This window comes from Myotis daubentonii, chromosome 2 (genome assembly GCF_963259705.1).
Source record: "Myotis daubentonii chromosome 2, mMyoDau2.1, whole genome shotgun sequence".
NCBI lineage: Eukaryota > Metazoa > Chordata > Mammalia > Chiroptera > Vespertilionidae > Myotis > Myotis daubentonii.
Window position 1 is genome coordinate 50,547,723 of NC_081841.1, and position 22,869 is coordinate 50,570,591.

Sequence of the window (22,869 nt, forward strand, 5' to 3'; positions counted from 1 at the left end):
CGGGGACCGGGATTTCCCGAGGGCCTCAAACTGGCCAGGCTGGGCAGGCAGAGAGAGCTCTCGGCTCATTAGGCCCACCACCTAATTTCTAACATCCTCTGTTGAGTTTCTTCCTTAGGCCCCCGGCTTGGCTTCTGACTTAGGTGGCGGGAGACCCTCGATAGCTTTTGGGAGGCCCCAAAGAAGAACGAACTGAGGCAGAGCAACCTGCCCAAAGTCCTGTGGGCATGGAGGCATAATTAATTAGGCACCGTGGTTCCACAGCCGCAAACCTGTTGGCCAGGCCCTCGCCCCACCCGTCCTCTCTCCCCAGCCTAGCCCTCCTGCTCCGTCTCAGCCCCTCCACCTTGCCCATCAGCCCAGCCCGGCCCTCCAGCTGCCCTGCCTGATTTTCCATGAGCTTCTACAGAAAGCACCTGAGAGGGTACTAGAGGGGAGAGGAGGATGGGTTAGTACATTTCGGCTGACTCACCCACTTCTACTGGCATTAGGGTCTGGCGCCTGGTGGGGATGGGGTGGGGTGAGGCAGAAAACCCAAGGCCTCTTGAGAATGCACCAAAGCTGATGGGGTGAGGCCTAGGAGGGGCTGCCTCTCAAGGCTGGGCCACAACCCCCCAGTCTCAGCCCAGTGCCGCTGGTGGCCCTGCCCTCAGGAATGGCAGAGTCCTTCAAGGGGAGGGGCCGTGATCTCCTGGAGAGAAACCCATTTGATTCTCTTAACTTTGCCAAGGCTCAGGCTGGGTGGGGGCTGGTTCTCACAGGGGGTCTGGACCTCCTCTGACACTTCTCTTCACCCTTCCCTCAGCATCTTCCCTGAGGCAGTGAGCAAGGCAGGACACACTAAGGGCTTTAATTTTCTAGCTGAAGTGCAGGGAGGGCCCCACATGGTGCTGAGAATGCCCCACACTAGGGTAGGGGATGCCAGGATGGGCAGCTGGAGAGAGCAGGGGTGCTGGGCACTGGTTCTGGGGATGGGTTGGAGCCAGGTGACCACGGATTGCACAGGACAGAACTGAAGCTGGACGGAGGTCAGATTGAGGCCAAGGATCTTCTGAGTTGGGAGTTAATGGAAAGGCCCAGGGACCTTAGTTCTTGTGGGGCTGGGCCTCTGAGGGCCTCTGTCCACCTGAAACTGAGGGGAGGGAGGGAGGGAATGAATCCAGCGATTTCCACCCCCCCTCCCCCGCCTCAACTCTCCTTTACCCCATGGAACCCAGGGGACCTGCTGTATGTCCTCCCTCTTTTGACCAACAACTGAGGGCAGGGCGAGGAGCTGGGGACTCAGGCACCAGGTTCCTGATCACTGTTTACATAACCTGAAGGATGAGCCCTATCAGGGCCTTTGGTGTGTTGTCTCCCAGGGAGACATTAACGGGTAATTAATTAGTCCTGTGGTTCCTCCTCTCCCTGACTCACAGAAACTGATGCAGCACTTAAATCAACTGTGCAGCCGCTTCCTCTGCCCCACCGACAGCACCTCAGCCCTGCCTCTCGGACATCCCTCCATTCCACAACGTCAAGGGGCGCCTACTGTGTGCCAGACACTGTGCTAAGCACTGGGTGGGGAGGCAGCGATACACAAGCCAGACACCAGTCCCTGCCATGGAAGAATTTACATTCTGCTGGAGGGAGACAAACGAGAACAAACAAATCAGAAGGACACTGAACCTGTCATAGGTTGAGAAGTGCTACGGAGAGAAATAAAGCAGGCAAGGAGTAGGGAGCAGTGTGTGCGGTGGGGGCGGGGGAGGAGAGAACCTGTCTCTAGGCTGATGGGAAAAATCCGGTAGAGAGGGCAATACTACTGATGATGGGGGGGGGGGGTGTGCTGGGGAGGAGCAGTTACTGGAGAGACCTCCCAGCTCCCCCCAACTCCTCCTCCTCCTTCCCCTCCTCCTCCCCCTCCTCCTCCTCCTCGTCTTCTTCTTGAAGTTGTCTTCTTTGAGGGGGACCACGGGGCACTGGAAATGGCACCAGCCTGGGCACAGGACACCTGGGTCCCGTCCTAAAGCTGCCTATTCCTGGCACTGGGACTCGGTGCCAGCCCTTTAACACCCAGGGCTCCAGACATGAAATCAGGTCTTATAACATCAGCGATGCCTCTCTCCCGGTGGAGGTGAAAACCCAGTGAGGTAACAGGTGTGAAAGTGCTTTGTTGAAAGGTAAAGGGTGGAACAGATGGTTGGGTTATTCTGATTATTCTAATAACACAAGGGATTAGTAAACGAATTTAACGGATTAATGTTCATCCAACTCTACTTGTACCAACAGCTTCCCCATGTAGCTGACACACGTGTGACCTGATCCTCTTGAAGCCACTCTGCACTCTACCCATCATGCTCGCCGCCCCCCTGCCCCCGCCCCAGCCCTGCACTGACCCCTCTTCTTCCATTTGTCTCTGGCAAAGCCTGGCTCCCCTCTGAGGCCCCAGCAGCTCACTCCTCCCAGTGTGACCCTCCCTCTTTCTTTCCTCCTTGCAGATTCCCCACCCCATCCTCCTAGTCTAAACTTGTCTTTAGCATGTACTGCCCGGAGGAGAGAGGGCTGGTCCGGGAGCCAAGAGAAGTTAGTGTTCTAGGGTGACCAACCATCCTGGTTTGCCCAAGACTTACGAGCCCCCCAAGAAGTGGGAATGTCAGTGCTTCACTGGGAACGTTCTGGGTAAGCTGGATAAGTCGGTCACCCTAGTCTTGACCAAAACCACACTGTGTTGATATGCCATCATCTTGCCAGGAAACCCGGGAACAAATCACTTAACTCCTTTAGGGTTCAGTTTTCTCATCTGTAGAAGGAGGGGCTTGGAATTTCACTAGATCTTGTTTTAGTTTCTTCCAACTCTCAAGTTTTGAGCCTGGAGGTCCTTTACTCTTTGCACAGATATTTACTGAATGCTACCATGTGCCACACACCCTGCTCTTCCTGTTAACTGTGGCATCCTGGGCACACAGCACATCACACATAGTAGGTGCTCAATGAAGACCTGTGGGAATGAATGAACGAACTGACCACACCCCCATTCCTGCTTTGCCAATCTATCCAAAACCTCTGCTCACATATCTGACCCCCAACTCCCCCATTTCTGCTTTCCCAGTCTGTCACCCACAAGCCTCTGGGAACTGTGACTATGCCCAGAACCCTGGCCAGGCTGAGTTGGGCTGAACTCTCCAATGAGGGCGAGGACAGTCTGGTGACTGCTCCTGCTGGCAGTGGAAGTTTACCTTGGGTACCGCCACCCAGGAGATGTCACCAACATGAGTTTATCCCCCTGGTGGATCCTGGAGTCCCATCACAGTCACCCTTGGAGCTCATCTGAGCAAAGGGCCAGCGCACAGGATTGCTCCAGGTGAATGTCTGGCCCTGGCCACCTTCTGTCCCCTGGGCATCTGCTTCCAGCCACCCACTCCTTCCCCACCTGGCTGTTGGGGCTCTGCAACCAGACCATCCAGTTCCCAATCTGGCCCGACCACTTCCTTGAATGCTGGATGACCTTGGACAAGTTATTTAACATCTCTGAGCTTGAGGTTCCTTAATTTGATAACAATAGAACCTCTTTTACAGAGTTATGGTGAGGATGAAGTGTACCCAGAGAGCTCTCAGAGGAGAGGGGAGCACGTGCTCAATAAACTTGAGCTGTTATTGTTATCAGAATCGCAATCATGGTCATCAACACTCCCAGTTTGGTGGGAACAGTCAAGGACAAGCTCCACCTAAGTGCATGTCTCACAGGGTGCTCAGACTCTCCTCTGCTCCAAGAAGCCTTCCCAGATCACCCTAGGAGAGCAACAACTAACGGAGTCCATGTAGCCAGGACCTTCACTCTCCCACCCCCATAAGCAGCCCTGGTTCTCCCCCAGAAGTGAGGGGCACCTCGTCCCAGCTCTGTCTAAAGCTTCAGTCCTGCTGTTCCAACCTTCCTTCCCCCTCTGCCCAGATGAGCTGGTCTGTCTTAGAGACCAGAGAGAATTCCTTGACCTTAGCACCGAGCCCTGCTCTGCCCCAGATACTTCACCCAGGTTCAGGGAGGACCATGAGAATGGCAAAGATGGTGGAGGGCCTGGGGAGATGATCAAAGGCGGGGTCCCTAGAGAGCCACACTTACCAATGTAAACACGCCTGCTCCCAGCACGGCATACACTGCGTGGAGCCAGGGCACCTATGGGGCGGACGAACAGTGGGCTTAGGGCTGGCAGATGGGGCGGTGGGGCAAAGGGGCAGGGAGGAGGGCGCAGTCCAGAGAATGGAGGATGTGGGACAGACCTTCCTAGTGGGACCCTCCCTCACTGCCCCCAACCCTCCCCAGATGTTCCTAAGAAATGCCAGGTCCCCAACAGGGATCCCCGATTCTGTGTATCCAGGGTGGGTGGGGGAACCCCAGGCTAACAGTGATCCTGGAGGGCCCGGCAGGGAGCGCCCAACCTGACCTGCTCCTGTTCCCTCCGCACAGCCCCAGGCTCAGGCAGCACGGGAGTGACTTCCCGCTGGCCTGTCATTCTCCCAGCCTGGAGCTGCCCTGGGGCTGCTCCTCCCTCCCTGCCCTGCACAGAGTCCGTCTGTCTCTCTGTGGGGAGTTCCCAGGCTCTGCCTGTGCTGGTAAGGGGCTGGGGTGGAAGGGGACAAAGACTTGAACTCAGGGGTGAGGTGGGGTCCATGTGGAATTCCCGCCGGCTGTGCGCGAGGAGGTTGCCTGCAGAGGCTGGAACAGCACTCCTTCCCAGTCTCAGCCCCTGAGGTCGCAGGGGCGCCCTGTGGAAACCCTATGAGAGGTACCACAGCAGCTGTGCCCCCTATGGGGCCGTCCCCCAGAAGATTCCTGGAAACACAGGCATCCCAGCAGCCTGACAGGGTCAATAAAGGGTTCTTTGAAGCTCTGGGGCCCCTCCCTGTACCCCCAATCCTAGATACACAGAGGGCCCCAGGCCAGCTCCGGCCCCTCCCTTCGTCAACCGGATCCTGGGAAGAGCCACGGAAATGCCAGAACCAATCCAGCTGTCCTATGAGCAAAGCGCTGGGGGCTGGGGAAATGGGAGTGAGGAATGCTGCTCCCAACCTGGCAGAAAAGGGTGGGGCTGACCAAGTACCAAGAGGAGCAGGGGTGGGTAGAAGACTGAGCCTCCAGTGGGGGTCCAATAATTTAGCTTCATCTCTTGGGTCCCCGGATCAGAACCTCAAACCCCTCCTGTGATGCCCTCAACCTGCCCTCTTTTCCAGCAGCAGAGGCTTTAGTTCCCCAAATGGGTCATGAGCCCTGGGGAGTCCTAGTGGGATCTCCCAGAGCAGGCTGGGCTGTGCAAGAGCTGAGATTTGGCTGCCCCATGGATGTTCCAATGGGGTGGGGGCCGATGCTTGCCTGACCCCCACCTGCCCGGCTGCCCAGCGTCTGTCCCTCTGGACTTGGCTGATCTTCCAAGAGTCCCAGGAGGCCCTTCCTCAGGACCCCTCAGGGTCTGGTGGCCTCACGGAGCTCCAGAGCGCCCTTCCCTGCCAAGGGTTTAAATGCTCCGGGGCACGCTCCCCTCCAGCCTCCCCTCCTCCCCCCTCCCAGAGGGGAGGATGGGAAAGGTGAAGCCGGATGTGGCTCTCGGAGCAGGCAGGTGCCCAGGCCTGCTGAGAAAGGCCTCCTTGTTGGTTTGCTTACACTGCCAACAAGCCCAGGGCAGGTGCCAGGAGGGGCCGGGTAGGATGGCAGGCTGTGAGCCTTTGGCTCTGGGCCTTGTCTGGAAGGCGTGGGAGGAAACAGCACCCTCTGCCCGCAGGCTCCCTCCCTCCCTATGGGGCCCGCTGGGAGCCCCCAGACTCACATATTGAAAGGGCAGGAGGATGGCCAGGATGAGCCCACTGAAGAAGAGAGTCGTGAGCAGCACGAAGAGCACACCCTGGCAGGAGGTGAAGTCAAACTGCAAGGACAGGGGAGGTCAGCTGCCGGCTGGGGCCCGTCCAGCAGGCCACTGCCTCGTGCTCATGCAGAACCAGCATTCCTTCCCCATCACCTCTCCCAGGCGCCTCCCCGGGCCCCCCTCACCCCCTTTGTCTCTCACCAGATGGGGACTGAGCCGGGGGCCCCCACCCCATCTGCCTGCCCACAGGCCCTGGAGCTGACCTTGGTCTGGAAGCTGAAGATGGTGACGGAGAGGCAGACGAGGGCTGTGATGCTCAGGCACAGCAGCACCGAGGTGGTGTTGTAGTAACTGCAGGGCACAGGCCAGGGCTCAGCGGGTCTTCGTCTCCCCTGGCCTTCCGCCCAGGCCCTCTCTCTTCTGCAGACCTGACCCCGTGAGCTCTTGCCCCCACCCTCTCTCCTTTCCAAAGGCTTTCCTTCTCCCTGCTTCCTGGCCTTTCTCCTGGGCCCTGACCTCCCCAACATGTTAGAAGGATCTGGGCGAGGTGGGAACGGGGGCGGGAGGGGTTGTGCTATTGCCTGGAGGTGGGAACCTCCATAATCTCAAGTTTGGGTCTTTTAAGCTGCAGCCTGACGGGGGTCACCTTGGCCTCCTCTATCCCCACCCACCAGCCTAGCCAGGTCCCAGGGGCACCGTCCAGCAGAGTGTCCAGGGAGAGGGCTCTAGGCCAACGTTTCCTGCGTAAGATCCTTCCCCTGCCAAATGCTCCCGGAGGATGGAGTTGGGGGCATTTCCACCCACAGTGTGGCGAGTCCCTGGCTCTAAGCCTGGCCTATGGCCCCTATGGCCCCCTGCCTTCCACCTGTCCCCTTTACCTGGACAGCATCCCAGTGAGGTAGGCCATGGACAGGGTCTGGAAGGAAAAGCAGAAACGTTCCACGACTCAGACTTTGGGGCCCAGACACCTTCCAGGTCCAGCCTGGGTCTCCACCCCTTGCACATACCCCTCAACTCTGAGTCGACTTCATTCACACACGGTGCCTCTAGGAGTCGGGCCTGGCGACATAGCATCCCAACAGGCCTCATGCCAGCTGTACCTTTCTTTCATCTGCAGCCCTGCTCTGCCCCTCTTTCTAAGACCTCCCACTCTTCATTATCTAGAGCCCGTGGGTGGCCCATGCTAACCTCTTAAAAACAAAATTGCAATGAAAAGAGACAGTGGATGGAGTGGGAGGGGAGGGAGAGGCTAAGCCCATTTGGAAAGAGGGTGGAAGAAGTGGGGCCTGTCCCGTGTGGCTCAGTGGTTGAGTGTTGACCTATGAACCAGGAGGTCACAGTTCAGTTCCCAGTCATGGCAGGAGGCAGCCGATCAATGATTCTCTCTTATCATTGATGCTTTGAACTTTCTCTCCCTCTCCCTTCCTCTCTGAAATAAATAAAAAAATATTTTAAAAAAAGAAGTGGGGTGAAACTACCCCTCTCCCCCAGTGATCTCACATTAGACATCCCGGCCTTGAAGCCCACCTCCCTCCACCCCCCTCCCCTCCCCCGATCACTTACAAAGATGGTCAGAAGAATCATGTTCCAGGGGAAATATCTCCTGTAAGGCAAGCCACTGAATTCAGAGGAATGGGAGGGCGGGGGCGGAGCCAGCAGCTGCAGGCTGGGTCACCCCTGCAGGGAGGGGGGTCTCTGCCCAGCCCCATCTCCACTTTTTGGGGGCTCTTTCTTTAGCCACATTTCCATGCGCCGTCTGTCTGTCCACCCTCCTCCTACCTCAGAGGTATTAAGTAAAGGAAGGCGGTGCCGGCCTACATGAAGGAGCCCAGAGAGGGAGGGGCCTTCTTAGGGGTGCACAGCACACTGGTGGCAGGCAGGCCTGGGGTCAGAATGTCCAAGATCCTACTCATGTTCCCACGAGTTGCTCTTCAAGCCATCAGCATACCTCGGTCCAGAACAGCAGGCCAGGGTCAGGTAGGTCACAAAGAATACAACACTGTGAGAGACAGATGAAGGGTGAGTTAGCGGCCCTCCCCACCCCCCAGGCCCCTCCATTCAGTCCCTGGCTCATCCCACTCTACACCCCCACAAGGCACCAGGCAGGGTGACGGGGACTGGGGTAAGGCTACAGTCATCCTAGAACTTTGCAATGGGCAGAATGGTGGTTTAATTCTAAAAGAGAGGAAGGGGAATTGAATGAGCCTGCCTCTATAAATACTTGGGTGCCATGGGACAGCTGATCACCACCCAACCAATCCACTAGCTTATTACTTCAAAGAAAAAGCTCATATACACGGTTTTCTATGTGCCAGGCAGAGTGCTATGTGCTTTAGGAGAATTAAGTAATCTCACATCTTCTCTATGAAGCATGCTTTTTTTTGGTTAATCCTCAGGCAAGGATTTTTCCCATTGATTTTCAGAGAGAGGGGAAGGAAAAGAGAAGAGGGAAAGAGAAAGGGAGGAGAGAGAGAGAAACATTGATGTGAGAGAGACACATGGACTGGTTGCCTCCTGCATGTACCCGACTGAGCCGAGGATTGAACCTGCAACCCAAGTACGTGCCCTTAACTGGGAATTGAAACCTCGACCCTTCAGTGCACGGGCTGATGCTCTGACCACTGAGCCAGGCAGGCCAGGGCAGCATGCTTTTCATTTAGCAGCTGAAGCACAGTGAGGTCAAGTGACTTGTCCAAGGTCATGCAGCTACCACCTGGCAAAGGCAGGATTAGAACCCAGGCCCTCTGACTCCAGAGTCCCAGCTCCATGCTGCCTCCTTCAGGCCCTTCTCAGCCCTGGCACTACCCATAATGACCTTGTTAGGTACTTAATTATTGGTCTACCCTACCAGCAGGGGCAGCAGCAGGGGCAGGGCCCTTGTCTGTCCTGCCAGTGCCTGGCACAAGCAGGAGGTACGTGCGGCATGGATTTCCAGAGCAGGTGGCTATGTCCAGTGGGAGACTGGCAGGAGCTCAGGCACAACCCAGAGACAGGGATTGGGGACTGAGGATTTCCTGGAGCGCAGTGGAAGTGGAGGCCAGTCCAGGAGGTAGGAGAAGGGGGCGGAGGACCCAAGGGTAGGGCATGCTCGCGCCTACCTAGATTGGTGCCCCCACCAATGTGTGGTCTCCAGCACCCAGAAGGCTCTCAACAAGGCCCCTGCCACCCTTCCCAGCTCCCTCCTGGGTTCTCTCACTCATCCCCCACCGCAGCAATTCCAACCATCCTCCCCCAGCCCCAAACCTCTCAGGCCCCCTACTCTGTGCGTGGTCTGGCCTGGTATGTCCCAGGAAGATTTAAGATGAGGCGGGGCTCCCTTAGCTCCCTGCCTGCCGCCCGCAACCATCACGTCCTGCGTCTACGTGCCCTTCCTCCTGACCCTCCTCCCATCCCAGGCCAATCCCTCTGGCCTGGGCTCTGGGTCCCACACCCTCAACTGCCCTGCCATCTCTATTACTTAAACCTTTCTACAGCGACCTCTCTGCCCACACAAACCTCCTCAGCTGTTTGTTTTCCACCTTTAATCAACACCTTCCCTAGTTTTAGCTGCTGCCGCCTTAGCCAACTCACAGCCCAGCTTCTTGAAAAAGTTACTTCTACTCACTGTCTTCTTCTCCATCTCCCAATTACTCCCCAGACCCCAAACCCACCCCCAGCCTCGCTGGATGACAGCTGGCTTTGCCACAAAACTATGACTTTGTTGAGTCCAACTGACACTCGTCAGTCTACCTCTTCCCTGACTTCTCCACAGCTTCTGCTCTCTTCGTCGTTTCCCTGGTTCCACCATGATCCACACTGGTTCCCTTCCTACCTCCCTGGCCGCTCCTCAGCCTCCTTCAGAGTATCTCTAACCATGGCTCCTTCCTTCCACGCATAGGGTCCCTTCACGCTCTTCCCGGGTGGGCTCGCTCCTCCACAGGCCTTCCTTTATTAGGCAAATGCTCATGACTCACAGGCCTATATTTCTGATCTAGATTTTCCTTCTCAACCTAAGACCTGAATACCCAGCTGCTTACTGGGCAGACATGGCTACCCAGACACGCGCCAAATGCAACAGGTCAGACCCGCATGCGCCCTCTTCCCTGCTCTTCTCCCGCATCCCTGGTGCAGAAGACATGTCCCCTCCATGTTTCCCAACCAGAGGCCTCAGCATCATCGCTGACTCTCACTGCCATGCCTGGACCTGTTGATCCTCCTACCCAGGCAGCTCTCAGATCTGTCCCCTTCTCTCCATTCCCACTACCATTCCCTTTGGTGGGCCCCTCTCTGCCTCTGGTCCTCCTGCCTCCAGCCCTGCCTTCTACCCTCCAAGCTACTGGCTGATCCGATCATGGGACTTCCCTGTTTAAACTTCCCAAAGACCTGGCAGTGCCCTGCCTCATCCACCCCTGCCTACCTCTCTAGCCCACCCGTCAGCACGCTCCACCCCCGCCTTTCCCCTCTCACCCCCCTCTGCAGCTCACACTCTGCTCCTGCTGGAAAGGACCAGCTGGCAAGGACACTGGAGGTCTGGTATGGAGGGGCTTCCTGTGTGCCATGCACACACCTCACCCGAAGCCCGCACCCCCACATCCACGGGCCTGCTCATCTGACCCCAGGTGTACCATCTGGGGACCAGTCGGTGACCTAGTCATTTTGTATTCCTACCTTCTAACCCAGGGCCTGGCACTGGTCAGGTGATCTTTAAGGATTTGTGGGTGAACAGCAGGACAGGGAAGGCAGGGTTGAGACACGCCTACTAGATTTGGTGAACACATCCTGCTCCATGAAGGGTAGTTGAATCTCCTGCCCCAGTTGAGAAACACGCCGGCGTCGGCTCTCTTTGGGACTCCCTTCAGTCATTAGTCAGTTGCTTCAGCAACACACGTAGTAATGCCTTGTCTACGTGCATCCTGGGTGTGGGTCCTGTCCCCTGGCCAGAGTGGAAACCTCCTGAGGGCAGGGGCCCAGTCTCCTTTTCGCTCTGGTTCACGGCTCCTCAGCCCTTCAGACCAGCGGTCAGGAAGAAGGGGAGAGGGTGCAGTCCTGGAGCCTGATACTCGCATTCACATCCCAGCTCTGCCACTACGATCACGTGACCTTGAACTAGTGAACTGCAGAGCCCCCATTTCGTCCTTTGGAAACAGGAATATTGGTACCAACTCACTGGGCTGCGAGGATGGAATGAGAGGATGCGCATCAAGCATTTAGCACTGGGCCGGGCACGAGGAAGGACCGGAGGATAGGAGCTGTTATTACTGTAATATGGTTGTCAGCTCCCAAGCTCTGGTCTCTGCCTGGCTCCCCTATCCCCACCCACAGCTCTTACTTATTCCCACTGCCATGGCTCAGAGGGAGCAATCAGACAATAAGGCCAGAGCTCACTGAGGGAGATCCCTAGGGCCTCAGGAAAGCTGTAAGGGGGGGGGGCAGAGAGGGGTGCTAGAAGGCTGCCCTCCCAGGGGGCGGAAAATGAGTCATGGAAGTGAGAGAAAGACTGATTGTGTGTCAGAGCCTGGGCCCCAGGGCCTGGCCTGGCGCCATGGTCTGTTTACGGAGCGTCAGGACAGAGGAGCGCAGCTCAGGTGGAGGCCAGCGTCCAACACCAGTGTCCTCCCCGCCCCTGTCCTGCACCACGAGCGGGGGAGGGGGGGTGTCAGCAGAGTGGGAAGTGCGGGAGCTTTGCAATAAAAAAAATGTGCTTCAGGAGCAATAACTTCTCTCCAGGCCTCGATTTCCTCCTCTGTAAAACGCGGATAGCGGTACTGTCTGCCTTGGTAGGGTTAGTGTAAGAATCAAATGAAAATATCTGTAAAGTGCTTAGCACAGCACCTCACACATTAAAAAAGAGAGAGAGAGCTGTTTTATTCTTATTGCTGTTAAGGGCTTAGTATGTTGCAGGAGGGGAGATTCCGAGGTCTCAGACAGGCGGCAGATGCAGGGGCAGTTGAACGGTGTTGGGGGGTGAGGAGGGGCAGGGCAGGCTGCTGTTCCGCAGAGAAGGGCACATCACGTGGTGGGATGCTCAAGGATCTCAAAGGCACTGTGACACCCCCCCCCCCCGAGAAGCCCAGGGCCCATGCCCGCTTCCCATTTCTCCCCGCCCTGCCCGCCCCTGAGCCAGGGAGAGCCTCTCTGTTTTCTGCCTTGAGCTGCTGAGGAGGCCTGGATAAGCTCACCATCCAGAGGCCAGGCACGCATGCCAACTCTCAGTGGGCGGGCTCTGCCTCCACTCTGAGCCTGCTCAGGTCTGGGCTGTCCCCCTGCCACCATCTGCTCAGGGCACAGTGTCCTGCAGACCCTCCGGTAGAAGGCCTGGCGAAGGGCCTGGGGACTCCATTCCCGAGTTCTCAGGACACCCGAGGCTGCCTGGCGGTGCTGACGTGCTGGGAGCCATGCCAACCTGCTGCATGAGCCGGCCGGGTGGCAGTCCCTGGGGCCTCATTAGCTTTACCACACGGCGCCTCCCAGTTCCCCGAGACGCATGCCTCCTGCCCCGTCTGCAGTCAGGCCCTCTCTCCTGTGCCCCAAGAAAGGCTCTGGGTGTGAATGTCTCCTCCCCTGGGACCCCCAACTTGACGGAGACATCCCTTCACTCCTCCGCTCCTCTGAGGAGCCCCAGAGGCCAGAAGGAGTCCCCCTCCTGTCAGCCTTTGGCGGGCTTGCATAAACTCCGGGTCCACTCTGGGACTGTTCTTGGCTTGGTTGGTCCAGCAGGCTCAGCTGAGCCCACGTCCCCCCCGATCCCTTTCCAGAAACGGGCCTGGGACGGCCCGCGTGTGTAAGCTGCTTGGCCAGGCATTTGGCGCCTCTACCCCGTAAGTCCCCACTGTCTCTGAGATATCCTGGGTTCCTCTACCTGCAGCCTCTGGCCCTCTGACAGTCTAGTTTCTAATTTACCAAATGGATCGACGCAGACCCACTGCCGTGGTGTCGCTGAAGCCACTCCAGTCTCCATTCCTGGAGGTGCAGCCCCACTGTGGACCGAGGTTCAGTGTACCAGGCTCACGCCTCCCCTCGGGCCCTCCTCTGACAGCCAGTTTTCCACAAGCTGCCTTGTGCTGCCACTACCTTCCCCAGCAGCCCCAGAACAGAGCTGGGCTCACAGCAGGTGCTGGAGGAAACTTTGGTGAGAGAATTGTGTAGGACGACTCCTTCATTGCCCAGGCAGGAGGGTCAGCATCACCCACACCGTCAAACCTCTTCGCTCACGTTACCTGCCACATTCCTTAAAGAGGACGGCCAGGAGCTGAGTGGCTTGAGAGGGAGGGAGTCTGCCAAGCAGAGGGATTAAGAGCACAAGCCTCAACCTGAATTTTGGGTTTGAATCCCAGCTCAACCACGAACTAGCTGTGTGACCTTGGTCAAATTACTCAACCTCTCTGAGCCTTAGTTTTCTGAGGTAATCATACCCTGTAGATTTGAGGAATGAATTCAATACCATACAGCAAGCACACAGAACAATGCTCATCCCTTATTAGGCACCCTATAATTAACAATTCAATTAGTAAGCATTAATAACATTAATAAGAGGAGCAACATTATTATTAGTGTGAGCAAAGGTGTCCTCCTCCTCCTCCTTCTCTACAGAGCCCAGGTCTGAGTCTCTCCAGCATGGCCCCAGCCCCACCCCTCCCTCCTTGTGCGGGCATCAGACCTATGCCCACCTCCTCCCCTTCTCCTAAGACCTAAACACCTCAGAAGGGCCCTTCTGGCCGCACACTCGTGGGAACACATCCTATGGGGTGGGACGAGGCCATGGCCTTATGTTCTGTCAACAGAGATTTCCCTCTCTGTGCCGCTGAGGGTTCTCTGGGAAGGGGCCTGGGGGCCGGGGGTCTGGGATATACTCACTAGGATGCCCAGTACCAGCCTGGGTTAGCCTGGATATAGTCCTTAACGGGGTCACTGCAGAGGGAGGGAGGGAAAAGAACAAACATTTACCCTCTGTCTCTGTTTCTGGTTCAACATCGGCACTTGCCCCCCACCCCCACCCCAGTTCACAGGACTTGAGAGAAAGAAAGGTGGCTCAGGAAGCCCAGCCACAGCCCCAGGCTGGGACTCAGAAGTGCTGGGTGTGGGCTAGAGGATCCGAGAGAGGCCCCGTACGCATCAGGTCTCCTACTCCTAACCGCCCCCCCCCCCCCCCCCCGCAATGGAGGGCTCCTGCGTGTGCACTCTCTAAGGTTCTCTCCAGGCGTGAGCAGGCCCACTGCCCTACAACGTTGGTCGGGGCGCCCCCGCCCCAGGCCTGGCCACGGCCAGCCCCTGCCAGGTGCTGGTGTCCGACGCCCACTCACCAGAAGGTAAAGAGCGCCACGACACTCACGGTCACCAGCAGCTGGATCAGCAGGATGGTATAGACCTGGGGGGGGGGAGGAGAGGGGGTCCTTGTTTGAGGCCGGGGAGGCTCAGGAAGGCCCGAGATTCCCTGTGACTCAGTCTCCTCTCCAGACCACATCCTGTGCCCTCGGCCTCCTTCTTGAGGGCCACAGGCACAGATCCAGGACCCAGCAAAAGGAGTAAAGATGGCCCAGAACCCACACCCATAGCAAAGGGGCCTCTCGGTATCTGGAGAGAAGAGACGACATGTTTAGGGCTGGCAGGACCAGTGGGGGGATCTAAGGAAGCACTTCCCAACAGGTGGCATCACGAGAGAGGGACAGACTGTGGCCTCTGCGCGCAGAGCGCCCCACCCCCAGCCCCCCGGTCCTGGAGAGTTGGGAAGCGGCAGTTACCTTTCTGATGAAGACTCGGCGAACTTGCTGGTCATCCCAACTGAAGGTGGTGAAGAGCTCATGGTCTCCGGTGGGGAAACCGCTCTCATAGCTCGAGCTGCTGCCTGGGGGGCAGGGGAGGGCCATGAGGGCTCCGATACATCTAAACACTGGCCCCAACCGCCACCTGCTCAGAGCTGCCGCTTGTCAAACTGGCTCTCTGGACCAGCCGAAGCCTTTCTCTCCAGCCCCATTCTCAGACCTTGCACTCCATCTTCAGATCTCTCTCCCCAGCTGCTTCTCATCCTTCTTGTTCTGAGTCCTGAGAACAAACTGCCATCTCCCTGCCCCTTCCCTCCATCTGCTGGGGCTCTCTGGAAATGAAGATCTGCCGTACAAATTCGCCCCTTCCCCCTGTGTCTCCCCACCGCCTCCCTGGACACTCGGGCTTCCTTGGGGCAAAGAATCAGAGAGGGACAGACATAATCTCAGGACTATCCAGCACATCTCAGGGTCAAGGGTCCTGAACCCAGCTTGCTCTGAGGCCCTTGGGCTGGAGACTGGGACCAGTTGGATGGGTGAACCCGCTGGCGATCCAGCTGGGAGCCAGGGCTGGGGGATTCCTGGAGGGGAAGTAAAGCCAGGACAGGGCAAGAAGTGGGGTGCGGGTGGGAATGAAGTTTTGCAGGCTGGTCCCAGAGCTCAGACTTTCAGAAGAGCATGGGCTCCATTGTCAGACAGACACACATGTGGCTCCTCCTCTAAGACTGACTGTGTGGCCCTGAGCAAATGACCAGCCTTCCCAAGTCCCTTCTATGAAGTGGGTCAGTGAAGCCGCCTCATGGGGAGGAAACGAGATAAAAGTGATCGCCTGTGGCTCTGGCATCACGAGAGGAAAGGGTATCTGCCTTGAGTCCTGACGAATGGCATGAGCTGTCCTAGTAAAGAGGCAGGGAAATGAGTCCCCTGATGGGGACGACGCCACCCTCTCCCTTGCACCCCTCGTCTGGACCATTCCTGAGGCCTCACGTGCCCACTGTGTTCCCCTCCACTGCCTCCATCAGTTCTCCATGTTGCTCCCTCCACAGTGATAGCCTCCGTCTTGGCCTTTCAAAGATGACCACAGCACTGCCTTGCTTCAAGCTCCTTGGCAGCTCCCACTGCTTTTCACTCAAGTTCAAGTTCCTTAGCAAAGCCCCCCAGCCTCCCAGGAGCCCCCCAGCGCCCTCCCTGCACATTATTTCCTCTTCCTCTTCTTCAGTCTGTTTTTTTTCAGCCATGAGTTCTCTTGCTCCTGGGCCTCTGCACACCCCATTCCTCAGCCTGGAACACTCATTTCCCGGCCTCTTCACCAGGATAATGCATGCTGTTCTTCAGGACTCAGCGCAGATGCCCTTTCCTCCGGGAAGTCTTCCCTGACAGCAGGCAGGTTAGGTGAGTGCCCAGGCCCCTATCACTGCGCCTGTTTCACTGGATGGTAGTTGTCTATTTCCTTGTCTGAGCTCTGTGAGGGCAGGTCTTGCAAATGGACGCATCCCCAGAAATGAGCTCAGTGCCAAGACACAGTGCCTGGCACACACTTAGTAAATGTTTGTCACATGTTGACTGCAATGACCTGCCTTCCTGGCCTGACAACTGCTTGGAAAACATTCCTTAAGGCAGCCAGGACTGGCTGCCAGGAAATGGGCAAAGAGGAAGGGGAGAGAGGTGGGCCTATTGCAAGCCTGGGGCCCGGAGACCCTCACTCTCTCATCCTTCACTTCTTCTTCATGTTCTTTCTGTCTGTATCCCCCCCACCAAGGCCCGACTAGCCAGGCCATGGAGGGGGAGAAAAGAAGAGAGAAGGCAGTCCTGTGGGTATCTGAGGCTTGAGAAGGGCTCCCCAAATACCAAACCTTCATTGGCCTTCCCGTTGGACACAAGCACATAGTTCTGCTTGGGTCGAGGACGAGGGGTTTTGTGGCGAGTGGTGTGGACCATGGTGACCACTCCTTATGAGTAGACGCTGTCTGAGGCATTGTCCCTGGGACCCCTTCTAGAATTCTGCTGGGGGTGGGGGTGGGGAGCTGACAGAGTGGGGGAGGGGGGTTGAGGGGCTACTGAGGAGGCTGAAGGAGCTGAGGAAGATTGGAGAAGGGGCCTTTCCTTTCAGCTCGTGGGAGCTATATGTTCCCAGCCCTGAGGCAAAGCTCCCACAGGCTGCTCAACTTAACACGGGGGCTCCCACCAGCTACAATTCTGGGCACTAGCCTGGGTGAGTCTGGTTGTGAGGGGCACTGAGGCTGTCACCCACACACCCGCCCACATCATGCCCCCAACAAGGGCCTGGGGAAAGGGAGAGAGACAGGAGAGTAATGGGTGCCGTGGATCCTCAGGTCTCTGGCCCCCAACGCTCCTAGGGCCTCCTTGGTGATGTGTCCCCACTAAGGTTTCATATCCGCTAACAAGTAAACATGCTGCACCCCACTCACAGGGAGCCACCCCAGCTAAGGCGGTGGCAGCCCCAGCATCACACGGCTCCTCCCTGCACTTACGCTGTCCTCTCCTCATTGCTTTCCTGTGACCCTTTCTTCCAGGAGAGCCTCTCTAGACCAGCCCCTGGCTTTCCTCCCTGCATCTGTCCCCTCTGCCCTAGCAGGGTGCGTGGAAAAAAATCCCCACATCCCCATCCAACAGCACTCTGACTGCAGACATTGTACATCTCCCTTCCCATGGAGTCCTCCTGGACCGTCCTCAGAACAGTCCTCCAAACCCCAAACCTTTGCCCACAGAGCCTCCTACAACAACCATCCAGTGCACCGATTTCTGGGCAACTTCCTCCCACCCCAGTTTTCCATGTGAGCCCTCCTCTCCCCCTGATGCTCCAGCCTTCAGGAGCAGAGGGACTTACTAGGGTCCACATAGGCCCAGCTGGGGTGGAGAGGCACAGCCGCAGGGGCTGCAGGGAAGGCCCCTGCCTTCAGCCCCTCGGCAGAGGTGGCCTCCTCATAGGAGGGCGGGGCCGACGGCACTGCTGGAGCCTCCTTCTTCTCACCGTTCGCCTGCTGCTGGCCCTCGGTCCCGGGGGCCTTGTTAGCCACGGAGAGCTGTGCAGTGGAGGCAGAGAGAGATGGTTACCAGGGAAAGGGTGCCTTCCAAGCCCTCCTCACCAAGCCTTCCCTTCCATTTTGGGGGTTTTACGGGTACTTTGTCCCCTGCACTAGGAAGGGCGGGGTGAAGACAAGACTCTCCCTGTTTTTGTTGCATACGTATGCAGCGAAATATTACTCAGCCTTAAAAAAGGACATCCTCCCATATGTGACCACATGGATGAACCTGGAGGACACTGTGCTAAGTGAAATAAGCCACTCACAGAGAGGCAAAAACTGCATGCTCCCAGTGATATGTGGATGCTAAAATGTCAAACTCACGGAAGCACGGAGTAGAACAGTGGTTGCCTGTGGCAGGGAGGGAGAGGGGGGAAATGAGGAGATGTTGGTCAAGAGGTACAAAGTGTCACTTATGCAGGATGAGGAAGTTCGGGGATCTAATGCACAGCGTGGTGACTATAGTTAACAATACTGTATGTTGGGCTTAAAAATCTGCTGAGAGGATCGATCTAAGTTCTTTCCACAAAAATAGAAGGAACGATGTGGAGTGATGGACATGTTGAAGAGCTTGATTTTGGTGATCATTTCACAATGTATATCTAAACATCAAGTTGTACACCTTAAATATATACAACTTCTATTTGCCTCTGATACCCCAATAAAGCTGGGGGGTCTCCCTATTTTATAGATGGGAGAATTGAGCTCCAGGAAGGTCAGGGCTGGCCAGGCACACACTGGAGCTGGGATAAGAACTGAGAAAGGAGAAAATTCTTAGGAGAGACCCTCCCCGTTGGTGGTCACGGTTCCCATGGCAGGATTGGGTTTGTATGGGTCCACTGTTTCTCTGGGGTCTAAAGAGGGTTCTGGGACATAGTAAGCCCTTAAAAGTATTAATGAACGAATGGTCCTCTTGCTTAATCTCCCTGCTACCTTGCTAGTCGTATGTTGACCTCTGTTTTAAAACGAGGGAACGGAGGATCAGAGAGAAGAATAACTCGCCCAAGGTCACAGTGCCACACGTGGCCACTGGCTGCAGAGCCCAGGACCATCCACTGGGACTGGCCGCTTCTGCTGGCTGCAGAGCCCAGGCACCATCCACTGGGACTGGCCGCTTCTGCTAGGTGCAGAGCCCAGCACCATCCACTGGGACTGGCCGCTTCTGCTGGCTGCAGAGCCCAGGCACCATCCACTGGGACTGGCCGCTTCTGCTGGGCTGCAGACAGCCAAGGACAGTGAGGGTGGGAAAGCGGGGAACAGAGGGGGGAGGAGAGAGAGAAAAGAGGAAGAGGAACGGGGACTGCAGGGCAGAAGGAGGGGAAGAGGCCCTGGCTGAGGGCCCTGTTCTGGCCTCGTCCTATTGGAATCTCGGCCTTCCCCCGAGTCAGAGCAGAATCATAAATCACTGCTGACAGGGATCTCAGAAGGCATCGAGTTCAACCCCTTTTTCATTTTACAGATGAGGAAACTGAGGCTCAGAGGAAAACGTGCCCATGGCAGTTGAAACCTCAAGTCCATTTAACTCCGATGTGCCCCCTGCCCCACAATGTACACCTTTAGCTTTGGAGAGAGGACATGAGCTGTGAGGGCCTGCATGATGTCGCCAGAGAAGGGCAGGTTGGGTGGAGGGGAGGTATGAAAACTGGAACAGCCAAAAAGGACTGGACTTTAGATCCGCCTCCAGAAAGAATGTGTTAAACCTCAAGGTCTACTGAGAAAGGCCATGGAGTCCCTTCTTTGCAGGGTGCGTCCAGCTGAGGCAGCCAGTTAGAGGCAAGCACCAGATCTCTGTCCTCACCCAGCCCTGAGGACCACTGAGCTGGAAGGGTCTAGTCCATCACTAGAAAGCCTGTGAGTAAGCTGGGGGCGAGCAGCAGGGGAGGCGGGGAATACAGTTAGCCCAGAACAGGAAGCAGGGTCAGCAAAGTGCCTGGCGGAGGTGAGGGTAGGGAGCGGAGGAGGAGGGTCCAGCGAGGGAGGAGTTTTCGTTTTCCCCACAGTGAATACCCCCAGGCCTCCTTGGGGAAGGGCCTCCAAGCCTAGGCTGTGGGAATGGGGTCCTGGCTCTCCTGCTCCCCTCCCACTCCCCAGCCTCCATGACCAGCCAGACCAGGAAAGTCATGCCCAGGAAAATCCCTTTCAGCCCCAGGAGGAGGTCCCCTGAGCCCAGACCCAGTGCTCATGCCTGGGGAAAGGACGATCACCTCCGACTTCAGCTCCGTCCAAGCTGGTCCCTTCACCAGCCCCCACCATGGCACTCAATCACCCGGAGCCTCCAGGGCCTTGCCACACACACACACACACACACACACACACACACACACACACACGTTGTCCGGCATTCCCAAGTGAGGTCTGCCCAATGGCAGGAGGTGGTATCACCCAATGACATCATTTTGAGGCCATATGAGCTTAAAAACAGGGAGAGGAGGGTCTGAGAATCCAGGGAAGGCTGCCATAGGCTCTGAGGCTCATCTCAGAAAGAAGAAGGGGAGTGTAAGGGAGGTCCCTATCTGTTTTCTCAGCTCAATCCTTAGTACCCCAAGCAGAAGGCCCGAGGACCCTCCCCCTTTGCCCTAGGCCCTGGTGGTTGTATAATTCCACAGGCTGCTGATGTTACATAACCCTACCGGGCCAGCCAAGTCTCTGCCCAAACCCTTCCCCTACATTTTAAGCCTAGAACTGGAAAAAAAAGAAAAGACGTTTCATCTGGTCTCATCTAGTCCCATGCCCTGCCAAAACCAAAACAAGAATTAGAGCATCCTGATGCAGGGTTGCCATAGTAACCCTCTAACCACAGTTGATGTGTCCAGATGTAGAATAATGACAGGGGTTTGGGTGGGGGGTGTTTTTGTGGATGGTGCGAAAGATGAGCTAATGTCAGGGTTGGGATTGGACCAGAAGGGGATGCTGGATAGGAACTGCCCCTCAGAGCTCACCCTGGTGAGCACACAGGCACTCCACACACACACACACACACACACACACACACACACGCACGCACGCACACACACACACACACACACACACGCACACACACGGACATCAGGGGGGCTGGGCATCTGTGCAGGGGTGCAGGGTTCTGGGACGTCAAAGCAAGGGGTGGAAGGGGGTCAGGGGAGGAGAGGTGAGCCTGGTGGGCAGGAAGAGGCCCCGACCCATTCCTTGAAATGGGTCTTTGGTCCTCTGACTTCAGCAAGGACCACAGAGGGCCTTTCCACAAGGGCCGGGGGAGGATGCTAGGGTGGTCCAGAGAGCTTGCTCAGGATGACAGGGAGCCGGGAGCCCGAGGATGGAGGATGGTGCAGGCGGGGGAGATGCCGGTACCTTTCCCTGGGTCATGGTGCCGTCTCTCGGGGAAGGGGTCCCCGAAGCCTGCCTGCGTCTCTTCCTTCCTCCGCGTGGGTTCTAGCAACCTCCACTGCAGCCGTGCCAGGCGGACCGGAACGTACCACCGGGGCGCGGGGGGAGGAGGGGACGGGGGCGGGCCGGAAGGCTGCGGAGGAGGCCTCTGCGGATTCGCGAGCCTAGGGGAGGAGGCGTGCACCGCCCCCCCCTCCGGCCCCCTCTCCCCTCGTCCCTCACCCCCGGGAGCAGGGCGAGCGGGCTGCGGAGCAGCTCAAGTGGATGGGTCTGTGCGGGCGGGAGGAGGCGCGGGGACTCCGTGACGCGGGGCAGGTGATGCCGCCTGCGGGTAACTGGAGCCGGGCGTCAGGGCCTCATTTCTCCACCGTCTCTGCCACTGATAGGCTCTCCCCTTGCCTCTGCCCCTTTCCCCTCCCTCTTTGGATGAAGCCCTGATTTCTGTCTCCATCTCCATTTCCCCGCTCATCATCTCTATTTCATCATCCACGGTAGATTGGGAAAAGTCTCCCTCGGCTTCTAACAGGGCCCTAACTTCCATGGGCTTTTGGGCAAGCCAGGTGTGCACCTCTCCTGGCCTCCGTTTTCTCGCCTGTGAAATGGGAGCAAGAGGCCCCTTACTGCCCTGTCACAGGAACACGTGGGAAGGTGCAGCCTCCGTTTCCTACACCCCTGCTGGGACATTCTACCAGTCTTTCTGGGAACACCTCTACTTCTGCCTCGAAGCTTCTCCAACCCTCCGTGCTGCTCCTTTTCTGCTTCCACTCTCAGCGTCCTTCACTCCGTCTCCATCCGCTCTCCCCTCCCCCTCTCCCCTCCCCTTCCAGAGCCAGCCCCATCCCCTTCCCCAGGCTTGTCCTTGGGGCTTGGCCATCACCAGGCCCTGCTGTCCGCCGCAGCCGCAGTGTGACTGTGGGACTTGCAATCTCAGGAGCTGGGCTCAAGTCCCAATGTAGACACCCACTGGCGTGTGACTTTGGCGAGACCTTAACCTCTGGGCTTCACCATCTCCGATGGAGAGGAGGATGACAGCGGAGCTCTGTCATCCGAGATTGACTGTAAGACGCACCGTTTATGGGGGGGACACAGGTTTATGCCTCCTACCAGAGCATCCTGGGCTGCCCCAGGGTGAGGACTCAGAGAGCTCTCTAATTGGATCTGAACCTCACCGGATGGGCCGCGAAGCCAAGGCCTGGTGCAAGTGGGGGTGGCCCCTTACCTTCTGCTTCCCTGTCAACAACCAGCGAGACCACCTCGTGGCCCGTGAGAAGCAGGGCCCTGGGTAGGCAGGTACATTACTGAAGGCTTCATTCCACCCCTACTGGCCCTTTGTCCCCCACTCCATAACCACACGCTGGGGCCTGGGCCTCCATTCTGGAGGCTTTCTAAGCCCCTGTACACCTGTCCCCTGCCTGCCCCCTCTCCTTCTCCCAGCCCCGCTCCTGGAGCCCTTCTTCCCACACACTGGCCCCGCACCGCCGCCGCCACACCCTGCGCTGCTCCCGAGCTCTGCCTGGCCGTTCCAGGTTCCGCCCGCCCCTCCCTCTCCGCACCCGTTTTGGAGCGTTTTCCTTCTCCGGTTTGTCACATCAAGGCTACCTCCTCCGGGAAGCCTCCTTGGTCCCTAGTCTGGGTTAGATGCTTTTTCTGTCTTTCTATAGTTTCACCCTGACATAACACCCGCCACATGGCACTGTGGGGTTTATCTGTCTCCGCATTAGGCTCTGAGGGAGCCTGTCGCTAGCAGGTTTTGTGTCAGCAGTACTGAGCGTAAGGCATGTGGAACACACTCAGGGCGCCCTCGCTCTCACTGCTACCCAGACAGGTGGTATTGCACAGAGCCTGCCTTTGTGGAGGCCTCAGCATTTTCCTAGGTTTGTCTATCTCACC

The 22,869-nt window shown here is 57.3% G+C and overlaps 1 protein-coding gene across 1 annotated transcript in view; it reads right to left on the reverse strand.

Moving 5' to 3' along the window:
* The window catches only part of FAIM2 (Fas apoptotic inhibitory molecule 2), a 31,079-nt gene extending 9,837 nt beyond the window's left edge, over positions 1 to 21,242 (reverse strand). Inside the window, exons 1-11 of the mRNA XM_059682815.1 lie at positions 20,944 to 21,242; positions 17,421 to 17,616; positions 14,552 to 14,655; positions 14,114 to 14,178; positions 13,668 to 13,721; positions 7,783 to 7,833; positions 7,398 to 7,437; positions 6,713 to 6,750; positions 6,098 to 6,185; positions 5,799 to 5,894; positions 4,100 to 4,153 (exon numbers count right to left, since the gene is read on the reverse strand). Coding sequence (XP_059538798.1) covers positions 4,100 to 4,153; positions 5,799 to 5,894; positions 6,098 to 6,185; positions 6,713 to 6,750; positions 7,398 to 7,437; positions 7,783 to 7,833; positions 13,668 to 13,721; positions 14,114 to 14,178; positions 14,552 to 14,655; positions 17,421 to 17,616; positions 20,944 to 20,958 — 801 coding nt within the window. The 5' untranslated portion in view covers positions 20,959 to 21,242. The remainder of the gene's footprint in view (positions 1 to 4,099; positions 4,154 to 5,798; positions 5,895 to 6,097; positions 6,186 to 6,712; positions 6,751 to 7,397; positions 7,438 to 7,782; positions 7,834 to 13,667; positions 13,722 to 14,113; positions 14,179 to 14,551; positions 14,656 to 17,420; positions 17,617 to 20,943) is intronic.
* Between the last annotated feature and the right edge of the window lie 1,627 nt (positions 21,243 to 22,869).